The sequence below is a fragment of the Tachypleus tridentatus genome, chromosome 7, assembly GCF_004210375.1.
Source record: "Tachypleus tridentatus isolate NWPU-2018 chromosome 7, ASM421037v1, whole genome shotgun sequence".
Taxonomy (NCBI): domain Eukaryota; kingdom Metazoa; phylum Arthropoda; class Merostomata; order Xiphosura; family Limulidae; genus Tachypleus; species Tachypleus tridentatus.
In genome coordinates this window covers 194,892,426-194,908,655 of record NC_134831.1, presented here as the reverse complement: position 1 = coordinate 194,908,655, position 16,230 = coordinate 194,892,426, and the positions used below count along the sequence as shown (strand labels likewise).

Below are 16,230 nucleotides of genomic sequence, written 5' to 3'. Positions count from 1 at the left end.
CATTTTTATTGTGTATTTTTATTACAACAATACTATTAAATCACATCAAATACAACTCAATGTTTGAAGTGTGGTTCAAAGCAGTCACCATTTATTGGTAGATAACATATACAATGGTGTCACAGTGCCATTAAGAATAACTTCCTGATATTTAGACACAACATGTACTATAATGTCACACTGTCATTACCAGCAGCTTTATGTTTAGACACAGCATGTACTATTACAGGGGTAGCTAAACTGCAACTCTTTGACATATGATGTGCAGTTCATGGAAATGTGTTGGCTGAGCTCCTTTTTGCATCACAATTAATATAAAAGGTAAATAAAAAATTTAAGTGTTATAATTATTTACTTGGTATAAATTGAAAGTCCACTAGATTAAAAGGTAAGCTTAATGTTCATGGTGACTAAATATATTTAAGAATTTAAATCCTACTTTTAATGCTAGATTTGAATCAGGGATTAAAGAAACTTTGGATCAGCAAGGATTACAGAGGAATTGTGTTAGAGAATCAGTAATCGTACAACCCGCTGCTGACAATGTTAGTTTTAGTGGGCGTATCTTAAGATTGCCTGATTGAAGCATGAGTGGCTGTGTTACTGGCAGTGGAATTAGCAGTGTTGGTGTGACACTGGCCACTGTAGTACGTGGTTGCATTACACCTTTGAGCTTATTGTCTCTTTTCACTTTACTTTGTTAGAAGTGTCTATGAAAATTTTGTGAAGGAAGATAGCATCATCAAATTGAAAGAAGCAAAAGTATGAACATGATACCAGAAATTTTAAGCCAGAGTGTGGAGAAGATTTTGCATTCACCATTAAAGGAGGTAAACCTTTGTGTCTTATCAGTAATGTGTTACTCAGTCATTACAAAGCCAGTAACTTGAAATGCCACTATGAAAAAAAAAAAAAAAAAAATCGCAAATTTTTCATTTGATTATCCACCTAAATCAAAAATATGGAAAAACAAGTGTGTTAAAGTCATCACTAAATAGCCAGCAGACACTGTTGACAATATTCAGTTAGAAAGTTGATACAATGACTGAAGCTAGTTTTGTTGTATCATTGAATATTACTTGTGCTAAACACCCATATTCTGATGATGAATGTGTTAAGAATACAGCTGAATTTGTTGCAGCGTTAGATCCAAGTAACAAAACTTCAGCAACTAATACCACAAACACCAGCTGCAAAAAAACACATCTCCCAGATCAATGATGTAATAGAGATAAAATGCAAAATGATTTAAAGAATTCCCTTGCATCCAGCTAGCCCTTAACAAATAATCAATGCACAGACATACAAGACATCCCACAACTGGCAGTATTTGTTCATTATGTTTCTTCTGATGCAACTGTGAAAGAAGAGATGTTGGACTTGGTAGCACTAAAAGAAACAATTCACAGTGTTGATGTTAAAAATGAGCTAGACAGAACCTTAACAAATGCTGATATTCCACTGGATACACTCGTCAGTGTTGCAACAGATGGAGCACCTGCAATGGTGGGGAAAAGTGCAGGATTAATTGCACTTATGAAAAGTGATCCCAGCTTTCCAGAGTTTCTTCATGTTCATTGCATTGTTCATTGTGAACACCTGGCAGCCAGACACTTTACGTGTAAAGATGCTATGAAATTTGTTCTTGAAACTGTCAATTTCATGCACTTAAATGACAGTTATATTAAAAAATTTTATTGAAGAACTGGAGCTTGAAGATAAACCCAGTGATGTCTCAAATAGGTTTGTAGATCTGTTGAAGTCTACTATTACTTTTCTCGAAGAAAAGATTCTATCCTTAACTGGGAAATGATGAATGGATGCAAAATCTAATATTCCTTACTCATATACTGAATCATCTAAAAACTCTAAACTTCACACTCCAGGCAAAGGATAAGATTGTTTCTGATCTTATTCGACAAGTTTCAGCTTTCAGAGACATATTGTCAAGAAACTTCAGTTGCTTTCCCAATCTCAAAAAGAGAGAGGACACATTCCTTGATATTGAAATAAAAAGACCACAAAGTGGAAGAATACAGAGATAAATTACAAGGACTGTTTGATAATTTTCTAGATAGGTTTGAGGACTTGCAAAAGCTGAAGCCCTGCTTTGCCTTTCCTCTAAATCCATTCATGGTTGATGTGATCAATGATAGTTGTCAAATTCTCAAGCCTCTGTTTACAGAATCACCTGCTGTGGAAATGGAACTAATAGAACTACAGGAAGATCTGGGTCACCTTAGTTTTCAGCATAACATACCACTGTGAATCATTACTCAGTAATGAAGTTTGTGAAGTCTAAGCATCATGCAATCCTTACAAATCAACACCTGATGGAGCTAATTCATACAGCCTTGACAATATATCAGCCAGAATTTCAACAACTCACAACCAAAATGAAAACTCACAAGACCTCTATTAGCAGTAAATAGCCTGATAATTGTATCAATGTTTGTGTCAGAAACATTGTAATAAAATTTTGTAAGGTGGTATCTGATTAAAATATCTCTAATTTTATAATTTTACATATTTTCTTCCATGTTTTGACCAGATAGTTACTAAAACAAATATCACTAAAATCTGTTTTTACTCCTTTTATTTTTATTTTTGGCATTCTCATTTAATATTAATGAAATGCAAATTTGCATATTTTTCTTATATGTTTCCATAGTTCATTACCATATTAAATACACTCAACATAGTTAAAACAATCAATCAGGATTTTGAAAGCATTTGGTATATATATTATATTTGTGTGTACTTTGTGATTATTGAAACTAATATAAATTAACAGTTTAAAAACTACATACATGTATAAATATTATTATGTACATGTATTTATTAATATTTATGTAAATTTTATGTAACAAAACGTGCATGTAACAATAAAAACGTGTGTGTAATATTTTTTCACGTCTTATGGCTCTCAAACATCTGAAGTTTATCGTATGTAGCTTTTACGTTAAGCAAGTTTGGCCACCCCTGTACTATAATGTTACAATGTAATACCAGTAACTTCCTAATGGTCAGAAACAACACCTACCATAATGTCACTGTCATTACTAGTAGCTTCCTGGTGTTTAGAAACAACACATGCTATAATGTCACTGTTATTACCATTAACTTCTTGATATTTAGACATGCACTATAATGTCAAACTGTCATTACCAATAACTTCCTGATGTTTAGGAACAACACATGCTGTAATGTCACTGTTAATACCAGAAACACAAGTACTATGTCACACCGTCATTACCAGTAACTTCCTGATGTTTAGACACAACATGTACTATGATGTCAGTATTATCACTAGTAACATCCTGTTGTTTAAAAACACAAGCTCTAATGTCACTGTCATTACTAGCAACACAACATGTACTATATCACAGTCATTACCAGCAACACAACACATACTAGTGTCACACTGTCATTACCAGTAACTTTCTAATGTTTAGACATGTACTATAATGTAACAATGCCATTACCAATAACTTTCTTATTTTTAAAGACAATATACACTGTAATGACTATGATGTTACAGTGCTATTACCAGTAAATTCCTGATGTTTACACACAATACACACTTTCATTACTAGTAACTTCCTAACGTTTAGACACAACACATACTATAATGTCACTGTCACTGTCAGTAACTTCCTGATGTTTAGACATAATACATACTGTCACCACCAATGACAGTATAATTCTACACAATGGAATCATCCAACACAAATACACCAGTGACTTGTGAAAACATTATGTGGTAACTAGCACTTATAACAAATATTTCCTACAGTTCATGGATCTCTAAACAAATGTAACAGCATTTAAAAGTTGTTGCAAAATAATTTATAGTAGTTTACACCCCTGAAATAATAGCTGTTTTAATAATACTATGTTGTATACCCTTATACAATGACTTTTATGTTTAGACTTAACCAAAGTAACCTACAGTTATTACTGTTCATTTGATGATTTGCAAGCAATTATTTATATTAAATTATCTACTCATAGTAGCATAACAGATAATAGGTGAAAGATTTACTAAACACTCATTTAACTCAACCTCTGTGGAATAATATACATCCACTAATAACGTATGGAGTATGTAGTAAAACGGTTTCCAAACTGTACGTAAAAAGTCTAATCAATGCTGGACTCCATTCAGTACATTCTAATGAACACGTATAAAAATCCAATAGAGAATTTAAAACATACATGTATGCTCTTTGGCATTTCATTTCACATGGCAATAGTAACAGGTACATAGATAAAAGGAAAAATAAAATGTAATATAAAATGCAGATGTACACTTTCTGAGCATCTGTCATTTCTATAGCTGCACACATGTAGACCTTTACCAGATACTACTTTGAAAGATCAGGTCAAACACTGACATGAACAGTCAAAAAAAAGTTTCATTCTCAGGACAGTCAGCAAATCATCTCTCAACAATAAAGCCTGGAAAACTAAGTTCCACATAAACATACATCTTGTTGAATTTTACCTTAAAATAGAAAATTATGTTAAACAATACTTATAAAAAAAAAAAAAGTTTTACTCTCCAGATAATATAAAAAAAACCTAAATAAAAACTATTTTACTGTTATCTGGAGAGTAAATGTTTTAATAGCTTTATTACCAAAATGTCCAAATTCCTTTATTATGCACTAGAATTCTGAAAAAAATGAAACATTCAGTTCACAATTTAGATTTTTAAGCTCATGTCAGAATCTTATTTTAAAAAAAAACTTAGGATTGCAGCAACACAACACATACAAATTAACTAGTAAATAGCATATAAAGATCAAAGCACCAAAATCCCACAGTCTTCTACAAATTTGATTCTTTGCATCCAAAGGAAATTCACAGATGTAAAATATGCTCAAACATCTACTAATGGAAGCACATTATATATACTTCTTTATATGAAAAAAACATCCAATCTTTACAATATAAATCTAAAAAGATACTAAAATATGTAGAAAGGTTTTAATTGGTAATTAATCTATACCACCTTATTAGACAGATTATGTTAATCAGAAATTGTATATAAATGACCAGCTTGTTACTAATGAAGATACTAATACAATAAGGCTAATTCTAGACACTGAGTGGAGATGTCTAAGTTCAAGTAGTGATGAACTTTCAATCAACATAGAACCACTAAAAGAAAGTCTTTTAACATTTTTTTTTAAATGCTTTGCTACCTCGATGACAAAGGGTTTGTACTTGGTATGTTAATGTTTTAAAAAAAAGGTACCATACAATATTTTCATACATATGTCACAACAGTGGGGATTTGGTAAAAACTAGTAACTTGAATTAAGGGCTAACAGGATGAGAGAAAAGTTGATACTGATGAAGTCAATTCAAACTGGACCCCTGACACTTGAGAAGTAGCAAATGACCAGTGCTTGGGCTTTTACCCTTTCTTATTTACATAAATAATATTAATATGGGCATGACTAGTAAATAAGTAAAGTTTCAGTTGACATTAAAGATATGTATAATTGCACTGTAAATGTTGGAGAATGACAGAAATTGAATCAATTGGTTAGTTGGGCAAATGTTTATCTTTTAAGTATAAAGTATGCAAAATTCTTGGGTTGCAACATAGATACAAGTTGGATCTCCTTCATACAGACTGCAGAAACATCTTGGCAAAATGATGGATAAGTAAGCAAAGCCATCAAAGCAGAGAACTGCTGCTAACAGTAATGATAATACCTGGCTTGGACTGAATACAAGTCTTAAATGGTTACTTCATTGCACACATACAGGTCGCTGATTAAACTTCAAATGGAGTATTTTGTTTATTCTTGGGCTCAGTTTTAATATAGACATTGAACCATCAAGAAAGGGTTCAAAGGACAACTACTAGAATAACACCTGGAATGGGATGTTTTTCAAACAAGGATATGTTATGTTATGATATCTGAAATGGCTCTCTCTTGAAAAAAGGAATTATAGAAGATCCAGGTGAAACATTTAAAAATTAAGGAAATTGGTAGTGCCAACGCATCATCTTTTTCCATACCAACTGGTGAGAACAGTAGGAACAGATGATACAAATAAAATTTGGATAAGAATCACCTTCAGCTTACAGTTTTAATTTTCAAATAGGATAGTTGGTTTTGCCTTCCAATGTTATAGATGCATAAATTCACAGAAATTTAAGGGAAAACTCAGAGTGTTTGTTGTTTATCTCTAGATGGACTCCCATCCATCAATGAATCAACAGATTCTTAATTTATATTAAGAAAAAGGTAAGAGCCTATGTTATTAAAAATTAAAATTTCTAGTTAATAGTTTCTTTTTTAATCAAGGCTTATAGAATGAGTTGCAATTGACAGAAGTAGGTTCTAACACCTTATAACGGCCTAAAAGGAGAACTCGTAATTTCCTAAAATATAAAAGATGATTCTTATGTTTTTAGTTTCTTTCAAGGGTGGTATTAAGGGCAGCCCTATTGGACCAAATAGTACCTTTTTATCTACAATGTATAAATTCTAACAGCATCAGAAAACTTGACAAGAGAATCCAAATCCAAATTAATATGGTAGTTTTGGTTTATAAACCTCAAGGGAAGTAAACACCCAAGAGGAAAACCAGGGGCACTCAAACACTTTTGTTTCTCTTCAGTCCCACACGCATTCTTAGGTTAGACCCATCTTGAAGAATATGGTAAAATCTCGGTTATTTTTGTTTCGTAAAACTGAGAAATGAGAAATGTTGAGGAGAAGGAAAGCTGGACTACTTCAGTGAGAATGAATTCAATCTTGTTACAAGGACTTCGTATGATGAGATTCATGAAGTAGCATAGAGATCCAAACTGCAGCCCTTCACATTTTATCATAGGATTCATTGATATAAGCAGAAAGAGTAAAGAGAGAGAGAGAGATTAAAGAAAAACATGCACACACACACAAAGAAACGAAAAAAACCTAATGAAAAGAACAGGAAAAAACAAAAACAAAAAAACAGCATACACACCAGAGGGGAGAAAGATGGAGCAATGAGATGTGACAGAGAAGCCATGAATGAGAGAGAGTGATAGAAAGGAGAAGAGAAAAAAGTTATAAATATATAGAAAAAGTGGTCCTTTCAGGGCCAGGATGCCAGGGATCCATAAATCCAATGGCAAAAATGTCGTTGTGGGTGAAATCAGAGTGCCCAGAGAAAACCACCTTCACTGGGCAGGCACCAAAAAAACTACCCACCCAGTGCCCAACCTGAAATGTAAAGTATTGACAAGAGAAGTTTGACTTCACCCTTTAAATAACTATATGGAATTACTAAAATGTTTTGTGAAACAGGAAAAATTTCTGATACACAAGAACAAAAATGAAAAAAATACACAAAGTGATGGAAGGTCATTATCCAATCATCCCTCACCAACCAAAATACTTAATGTAAATTAAATATAACCTTTTACATCCCATCCAATACAGTTTTTAAAAAAAACAAACTTGTATGCACCACCGAGCTCCTAAACTAAATAAACCAATCTTAAAGTTCATAACTGTCACCAACAAAACAAAGTAAAAAAAAACACTGGATTACTCAACCTTATGCCATTACTTCTAATATTTCAGTTTGTTTACAATCCTTTCTACTCCATTGTTATAACTTAATTAGTTCTCCATTTGCTGAGATAGAAGTCAGAGCATCCTTGATTAAAATTCCAAAATACCCCTCAGTGTCCAATAGTTTATAATACTTGCAATCACTCTCGGCAAGAGCATCCAATCTCCTTACTAACAGTCTTAGCATCAGGAATGATATTAATTCTTCCATGCCTCTATAGAAAACAAGTCCAATGGCCAAGTCTCTTCCATAAGCAAAATTCTGGTGTGGAATACTTTACACTTCATAAAAATTAACTCGTTTTTCTCATTTAGGCTTAGTTTCTTTATCTTCTGTTAGCCAATATTATTAGAATAGGAAATGCTCTACTTTGAACTGGAAATCATGATTAATTCTGAACAATAGAGTGCATGAAGAGTTAAAAAAAAACTAATAAAAACCTTAAAAGGTTCAGCTCCACTTTCATATGCAGACATTTTTAGTTAATATTTGTATCATGTATAATTGGTTGAGTGTTAGTCCTTCTGGAAAATAATCATTGTCAAAATTTAACAACTACTTTCTTTATTAAAAGAATACAACATAATTAATGAAAAATAGAGTCTACTTTTTGCTGCACAAAAGTATTTACTATAAAACACAAAATTGTACTTTCCAAGTCACAATTACGGTTAAATGTAATTATTTGAAAATTTAAAAAGGTATATCACTTTAACAGCCAAACTGAATTCCTACCACAAACATTTTTTAAGGCAATCTACTAAGAAAAACCATAAACTTATTCTTATTAACAAGACACGTGAAGATGTGTGTTCAAGAAAATTTTATTTTTACTATTATTGGCATCAGACGCAATCAAAATAAAATTCGACTTGCAAAACTCCTAAATCTTAATCACATACATGTTGAATAACTTAACCTTTAGTATGGACTTAATTTTATAATTATGTAGACTCTAGACTCTCGAATTAAGCACAAAAATATTTTCCCTTTACACTTAAGTTCAGAAATATCAATCACTATTCTAATTTATACAACAGAAACTTCGTTCTCTGCGACACTATTCTGAATATTTTCTTTGCATTTCTATGTAAGTTACTGCTTTTAACTGAAGCTTACCTTAACTGCCTGAAAATGTTCCGTTTGTAAAGATTCTTCAATTTCAGTTTCAGACTTGACAGGTTGGCTTACCGACGATCTAAGACCGTCCAACATACCCTTGAAAAAACCACCCGTTCGTTTCATTTCTGTGCGAGGCATGCCCGCGTTAGGTTTAATAACATTTCATTGAATTTATTTATTCATGACATTAAGCTCGATGAAGTTTCAAATCAAAATACTGTTTTCACGCCGACTGATTCAATAAACTCATCTCAAATATTCTTCACGACCAAAGACTAGGCCTACTTCCCTCTCTCAAAGCATGACGGGAACGAGCGACAAAATACCCGGATAAATCGATCTTCTCTACTCTGCAAGGTTGGAGGTAAAAAAATTCGGAGCATAAGAAACTAGATGCAGTTGTACACAAGGACAATTATTTGGTAATTATTTTAGAATACAGAGAGGGTACGTTTTATACGATTTCTGATATTATCGATGAACACCCCATAATCATTTCTAAGCACCTAAATTATCTTCGCGATATTACTTGGTAAAACCAACTTATGAAAAACATTTAACGTTTCACAACAACAAAACATTCACTAGGGGACCAATAAATCACAAAACGTTATTTCTTTTTTTTTTCTTTTTTTGCGAATAGATTAAAATGTAACGCATTTAAAAATATTTATATACATTGTTCGTTTAATTATTTTGACGAAAAACACTGCGTTTTGGTGTGGAATACTTATCTAAAGAAAAATAAATATTAAGTTAAAAATAAGGAAATATCTAGAGTTGCTTTTACCAAATTGTTACTTGGTGCGAAATCAATCACTTACGAAGATAGTCTAAAAAACTAAGGCTTTTATCTATAGTGAATAGAAAATAAAGAGTGGTATGTTACTGATTCACAGAATTGACACAGATGACAAATCGACTTCTGATTAATTTTTAATAAAGTATAATCCCAAGAAATTAGATGGCATTCTTCTTCGAAAAAAAATATATATAAGTACAAATCAGAAGCGATACGTCATTTCGGAAGAATGTTGTTTTTCTGAGACTTGTAAATTCTTGGAACAGTCCCAAGCAGGGGCGTATATTTTTTACAGGGGATAATTTTTGCAACCACTTATGTGGACTGTTCAGTTTGTAAATTGGTAATCTCTAATTACGTGAACCTGAAAGCTGTAAACATGCAGTCGCAGAGTAATCTTGTTGCCACGATACTTTAAGGTTTCCATGTAGGTTTGTATAAGTGAGGTGTTGTGAACAGTTTTCAAAATGTTAACAGAATAAAGACTTTATTTGTTTGTTTGTTTGTTTTGGAATTTCGCACAAAGCTACTCGAGGGCTATCAACAATCCTAAAACTGTCTTTACTTTGTCAAATCTGTCCAGCAGACCTCGTGCTTTCACTGTTACATCTGATTTTTCATTTGCTACTTCAGACAAAGAATCAACAATGTCACTGTAGTGATCATTAGCACATGTAATTGCAGATAGGCAGCACAGCCAGCGTGTTGGACAAAGTGGGCGGATGTATTTAACTGGACCATTGTGGCTGTCTGACGATAGAATATTTTCAAAAATTGTCTTGTATTTGCCTGACTTCTGAAGCAAGACACCAAGTTCATGTACCCACTGGATAGAATCTCGAACACATTCACAAGCTTCAACTGCATGTTGCATTATTAAATTAGCCTTGTGCGCTCCGCAGTGAAAAATAAAGTTGACGGTTGCTTCTCTTTTATTTTTGCCTGGCATCCACTGTACGCACCACTCATGTTAGCGGCTCCATCATAAGTTTGTACTCTTAATCCTGACAGTGGTAAATTGAGTCTAGTTAGCATATCAAGTATAGTCGAGGATATTGTTTCACCAGTTGTATTGGAAACACTGTACAAACCAAGAAATGTCTCATGGACGTTAAGGTTCTCATCTACGTATCGTACACATATTGCTTCCTGTTCGGCATCTGTAACATCTTGAGCGCCATCAACCATTAATGCAAAGATTTTAATTTGCTGCACTTCGTGTGCTATGTTTCTCAGTATTTGATGGTTGAACATCGTTATTTAATTCTGAGCCTGGGGTGATGTGAATGTGGTTTTCTTTGACAAGTAGGCCGTCAACTCAGGATATTCCTCTTCCAGGAGCATCATTAACTGCAGGAAGTTCCCCTCCGTATCAGTATGTCCACGTAATGCTAAACCTTGTCGCAGTAAGAAACATAAACTTCTGAGTATTCTGGCTAGACTTCTTTTGCATTCTTCCTGCTGCTTCTTTTTTCCATCGTGTAGCTGGACAGTCACTGGAGTTACATCAAGTGAACCTTCTGGAGATATAGCGAATCTGTGCTGAGAGGAGGATTGGTGTTCGTTGAATTTCTGTTTTACCATTTTCCAGTTGCAAAATCCGGTGGATATGAAGGTATACTCCACTGGCCTCTCCAATTTCTCTGTAAAAAGGCCTCTATTTTCCGCCTTGGCACAAATAAAACATATTACTTTTTGAGTCTGATTGTCGAAGTGCAGCAATGGGAACTCATCAAACCACTTGCCCTGGAAGTTGATATTTTGAGATTTTGCTTTCTGTCGTGGTATTAGTTGTGCGTCTGGATGATATGGCTTTCCTTACTGTATCTGTGAAGTGTCAGATTTTTCATTACTGCACAAACTTGTTTCACAACTATCTGGTGGTTCATGATGTGCAATGGTTACACAAGCATTTTCAGACGCGTCCTCTGATGAACATGGTATTTCCTCTGTATGGCAAGTTTCTATTCCTTTGCTTGAGGTTGTAGGATTATCTGCATCTGCATTGTCACTTGTAGTACTAGTAACTGGTTTGCAGAACTGTCTAACATCGGAAAGTTTCAGACGCTTGCTTGTCATAATTGGAATCTGTTTCCCAGATCACTCAACAGGCTAAAATACAGTCTTTATTGAAAAACTCTAACGTACAACGAACGAAGATAGAACAAAAAGGAAGTAGGACTGAACTGTACAATGTATTTAAGTCGAACACGCGAACCTCACAGTGACCACCGAGCCGACTGACTGTCTGGGCATTGCTGGGACAATAATGTGCGCTAGTTACAACACGAGTAATTGCAAGTTTATCGAAAAATACTTAAACAATCACAAATATATTATATTCCTGTTAAAGCTCATCAAAAGGCAAACACGTTGTGATATAATGTTTATTAGCACGTCTATTAAATAAAAACACCTAAACAAAAACTAGCAATACAATTCGAGTAGAAGCTTCAGGCCGTTTAAATCGCTCCTTTTGTGTTCTAATTACACAAGAAAATACATTATTTTTACTATCTATGATAAGAGAAAGTATTGTTCTTTTACCATAAAGCACCAGCACTTTATTAAAGGGCGGTGATAATCTGAAATTTCATGGATTAATGAGGGTCACAAACACAGGTATAATGAGCCCTGTTGTAAAATCGAGGCTCAGACTAAAGGGAGCGGAGTGGGGTGATGTAGGGCGCGTCTGGATCTGAGCGGCCCGAACCTGTCGTTAACTGTACACTAAACGTACACCACGGTCAGTGTCTTCGGCAGCTAAGGAGAGTAAGGCGTTCAACAATAAAACTGGCTAGACATGCATAAGAACAAATGGCGTAGAAAAACCGCACAATATACACATAAGATTGATGCAGCTACAAGCTACAAATGGCCTGCCAGATCTAGACCACAGGAGTTTACGTTTGGGAGTAATATTTTCGAAATTCATGCTCTGTTCAATCTGTTGTGATGAAAATTTTACTTAATCTTACACTGCGTACAAGACGTAGGTAGATTCTGTGATAGTGCTTGCAAGTCTTGCATGTATACTTAGACCTACTGACTGATACTTACAAACTATCGCTTAGATCGAAAAGCTTAGAAGCACGCCTATATTAAAGATGTACATTTCGGCTACTGAAAAAGCCTACATCTAGGCCTAATTATGTAATTCGATTGGTAATAACACGAGAATCACAAGAACAAACACACAATTTGTAGGCCTGTGATGCAATAAAACAATTCAACAGACCAAACTGTATGGGGGAATGATTGTATGCACTATACCCCCCATGTAAAGTGAAGGGGATGTATCCCCCATTCTCCCCAGGATCTACGCCCCTGGTCCTAAAATGGCAGTCATAAAATAGGTTAGTGATAAAGAACCAAATATCTTAGAAATATCCTACTACAGAGTTCCCATCCAGTGGGTCAACGGTAAGTTCAGCGATTTCCAGTGCCAAAATCCGGGGTTAAATTTCCCCTTGTGTTCATGTTGTATATAGTCCAATGTGTAGCTTTTTACTAGTAAAACAACATTTTAAAAAAGTCCTAAGTTAAGCATAATATTTTGACTATTGTTTTCTAAATTCTATACGCAGTCCAGGAGAAACAATATACAGATTTGTTTGCTGCATTAACTGAAAATTTGAGAACATGATTACAAGCTAAAACTAAGTACCTTATTGCTGTCAACAATATAAGCAATTGGTGTTTTAATAGAGAACCAAAACACCATATTGTTTTATCGCTTTCTTACATAAATAGTTTTTGGTTTTTTTGTACTATATGCATACATATTATTTTACTGTGTCCCTCACGGCTCAGTATTAAGTCTGAGGGTTTTGCATGTTCAAAAAGTGGGTTTTGATAAACGCGGTAGACAGAACTCAAATAACCAGTGGCGTAGCTTTACGCTTAACAACAAATATTATACCACTCGCATACTTCTATAAAACTTAATTTTTACGGATAATGGCGTGGGAAGGTATCTTAAACGATAAGTTTATTAATTAACTTTTTCTATTGGATTTCTGAACAAAATTATAAGCGCATAACAAACATGTTTAGTACTGTTTCTGTACGATTTTTTACGATAATAGTACTTTATTCAATTTACTTTTTATAATTGAAATGTGTTTATTCAACTTATATATTTCGAAAAAGTTATTAAAAATCATTACAAAATTGGGGCTGACTATTTGAAATAACCCGTATGTAACTTTGCGTAAATATCAAAAATAAAACAAACCAAAAGTCGATTGATCCTTCAATAAGAAATAAAAACTGAGAAACTGTAATGAGAGTACACGCACGTACGCATGTGTGATGGATGGAGTATTAGAAAGAATTCGGCCCAACCCCATACTTTTATGTAAAAAAAAATGCTTATAGTATTTAATGCTTAGGATATTTTCATGGTTTATGAGAACAATGTTGCAATTGTTTAAGCTATATTTCATGCTAAAATGCTTCCAGATTTACTTTCATGGTTTTTTTCTTCAAATTTTAGGGAGAACATGCCCCCAGACCACTTGTAGCATCGACGTGTTTTGTATTCTGATTATGTTTCACACAATATCTGTTGGCTTTTAATCTCGCACATAAGAACTCCCTTTCAAACATTCTGTATACGGGCCTGCAGTATAATGATATACTATTGTAACGTATTTTATCATTGGGTAGATTAGTTTGTATTATTTCATAAAAATGACAACATGTCCAACCCACATCACAAAACGTTCACTTTGACTCAGGCTGTAGGCCTAATACACAAAAACCTTTGAAGACGTTTACGGGGCATTTTGGGCATTTCAAATGCTTCGAGTATTCATATTCACAAAAGTATAAAAATTGATTATATAACAACGATTGCCCAAGAAGAGAGACATGTTGAGAAACATTCCTGCTTGTCTGTTAATGCTAACCACAAGCGACGCTATCAAGATCATGAGAAGAATTACGAAAGCCTCATTAAAAAGACCAAACTGAGATTATTATCAACAGACTGGCGTCATCGCAGCATGGGAGAAGCTAGGGCAAATGTTTACATTATCGTGCATAAAACTGTCAAGAAAGGAAGTAAGTCGGGACTTTGATGTAGCATCCATTTCAAAAGTGTGTGTATGGCTACAAGTGTGAAGACTGACAATTTACCGTCTTTATCTGCAACCAAAGAGGAAGTGGTATGCTTTTGTTTTTAAGTATTGTGAAACGATCAAGGAAAAATAACCATATAAGAGTCAGATCTACTTTTAGGTAGTTGTGTACACTATTTGGAAGATCATAAGGATACCAGAAATAATTTGTATACAAACTTGTATTTGAAGCTCAAAAGTCAGCTCTTCATGAGCTCATAGTTCTGATGAATTCAAAACCAGTTCTGCTTAACTTGTGTTTAAAGCTCAAAGAGTGAGAAGCAATTATAGACATTACCAGCCAAATCCCTAAGGCTGAAGAATAATCGTGACCACTCCAATGATGAGTTTACCAAATGTTTCTTGCCTCAACTCTCTGTAAGTAACTTATTGCCATTATTCCTAACATTAAATAACATAGTTGATAACAGTTGAGTTGGCACAATGTAATGATTTAGTGATGTTATGGAAAGTATTCTTAAATAACGATTTGTTGGTTTACTCAAAGTATTCAACATGGATTATAACGTATAATATTCTGAAAGCATATTAAAAGTGCTTTATTGTGTGAAACTTAGTATCAGAGTCTGATTCTTTACTTTAACTGTAAATTCCTCGAGTTAGTGTTTGTGTGCTCTACTCGCCATTGCATTCCTCAATTAACATAAATAAAGTGTGGACTAGCAGATTTAGTTGAAACTCCAATACCGAGCCTAGCTGGCCTATCTGTATCCAAGTTTGAATCTTCATCACACCAAACATGTTCGCCCTTTCAGCTGTGAAGCATCATAATGTTGACGTCAATACCACTATTCGTTGGTAAAAAAATAGCCTAAGACTTGGCAGTTGGTGGTGATGGCTAGCTGCATTCCCTCTACTCTTACAAAGCTAAATTAGGGAAGACCAGTGCAGATGGCCCTCGCGTAGTTTTGCATGAAATTCAAAACACACAAACAAATACAAATCTAGTAAACTTCAGTGCTACCTTAGACTTATGAAGTTGATCGATTAATGATACTTAAGGACAACCATAAAGAGATTAATTTATCTTGAATCTACTTTAAATCGATATTTTAAAAGCAAGAGTGGCGGAAACAGCCGGAAGTGGGTTCTTCAAATACAAATTATTAGACAAAATAAGAACGTGTCTGGACAGTGTAATAAATTCGTTGTCAGTTTCTATGTCATTTATAAGAAATTTTGTTTTGTTTATGAAATTTGCACAAAGCTACTTGAGAGCTATCTGCGCTAGCCGTCCCTAATTTAGCATTGTAAGACTAGAGGAAAGGCAGCTAGTCATCACCACCACCACCCACCGCCGCCAACTTTTGAGCTTGGCCAACGAATAGTGGGATTGACCGTAAAATTATAACGCCCCCACGGCTGAAAGGGCAAGCATGTTTGGCGCGACGGGGATGCGAACCCACGACCCTCAGATCGCAATTCTTAACACGCTTGGCCATGCCGGGCCTAGTATTTATATGCATAAATATCGTTCTGTTTACTGAGCATTTAATTATTCTTGAAGAACTTTAAGCAAGTATACTTCGTTAGTTCTATAAAAGCAGTTTGTGTACATATGCAATTGAGTCA

At 34.3% G+C, this 16,230-nt stretch overlaps 1 protein-coding gene across 10 annotated transcripts in view; it reads right to left on the bottom strand.

Annotated features, from left to right (window-relative positions):
• The window catches only part of LOC143257625 (syntaxin-binding protein 5-like), a 77,940-nt gene extending 68,662 nt beyond the window's left edge, over positions 1–9,278 (bottom strand). For all 10 annotated transcript variants that reach the window (XM_076516647.1, XM_076516649.1, XM_076516650.1 and 7 more), the window contains exon 1: positions 8,710–9,278. In XM_076516647.1, coding sequence (XP_076372762.1) covers positions 8,710–8,850 — 141 coding nt within the window. In that variant the 5' untranslated portion in view covers positions 8,851–9,278. The remainder of the gene's footprint in view (positions 1–8,709) is intronic.
• Between the last annotated feature and the right edge of the window lie 6,952 nt (positions 9,279–16,230).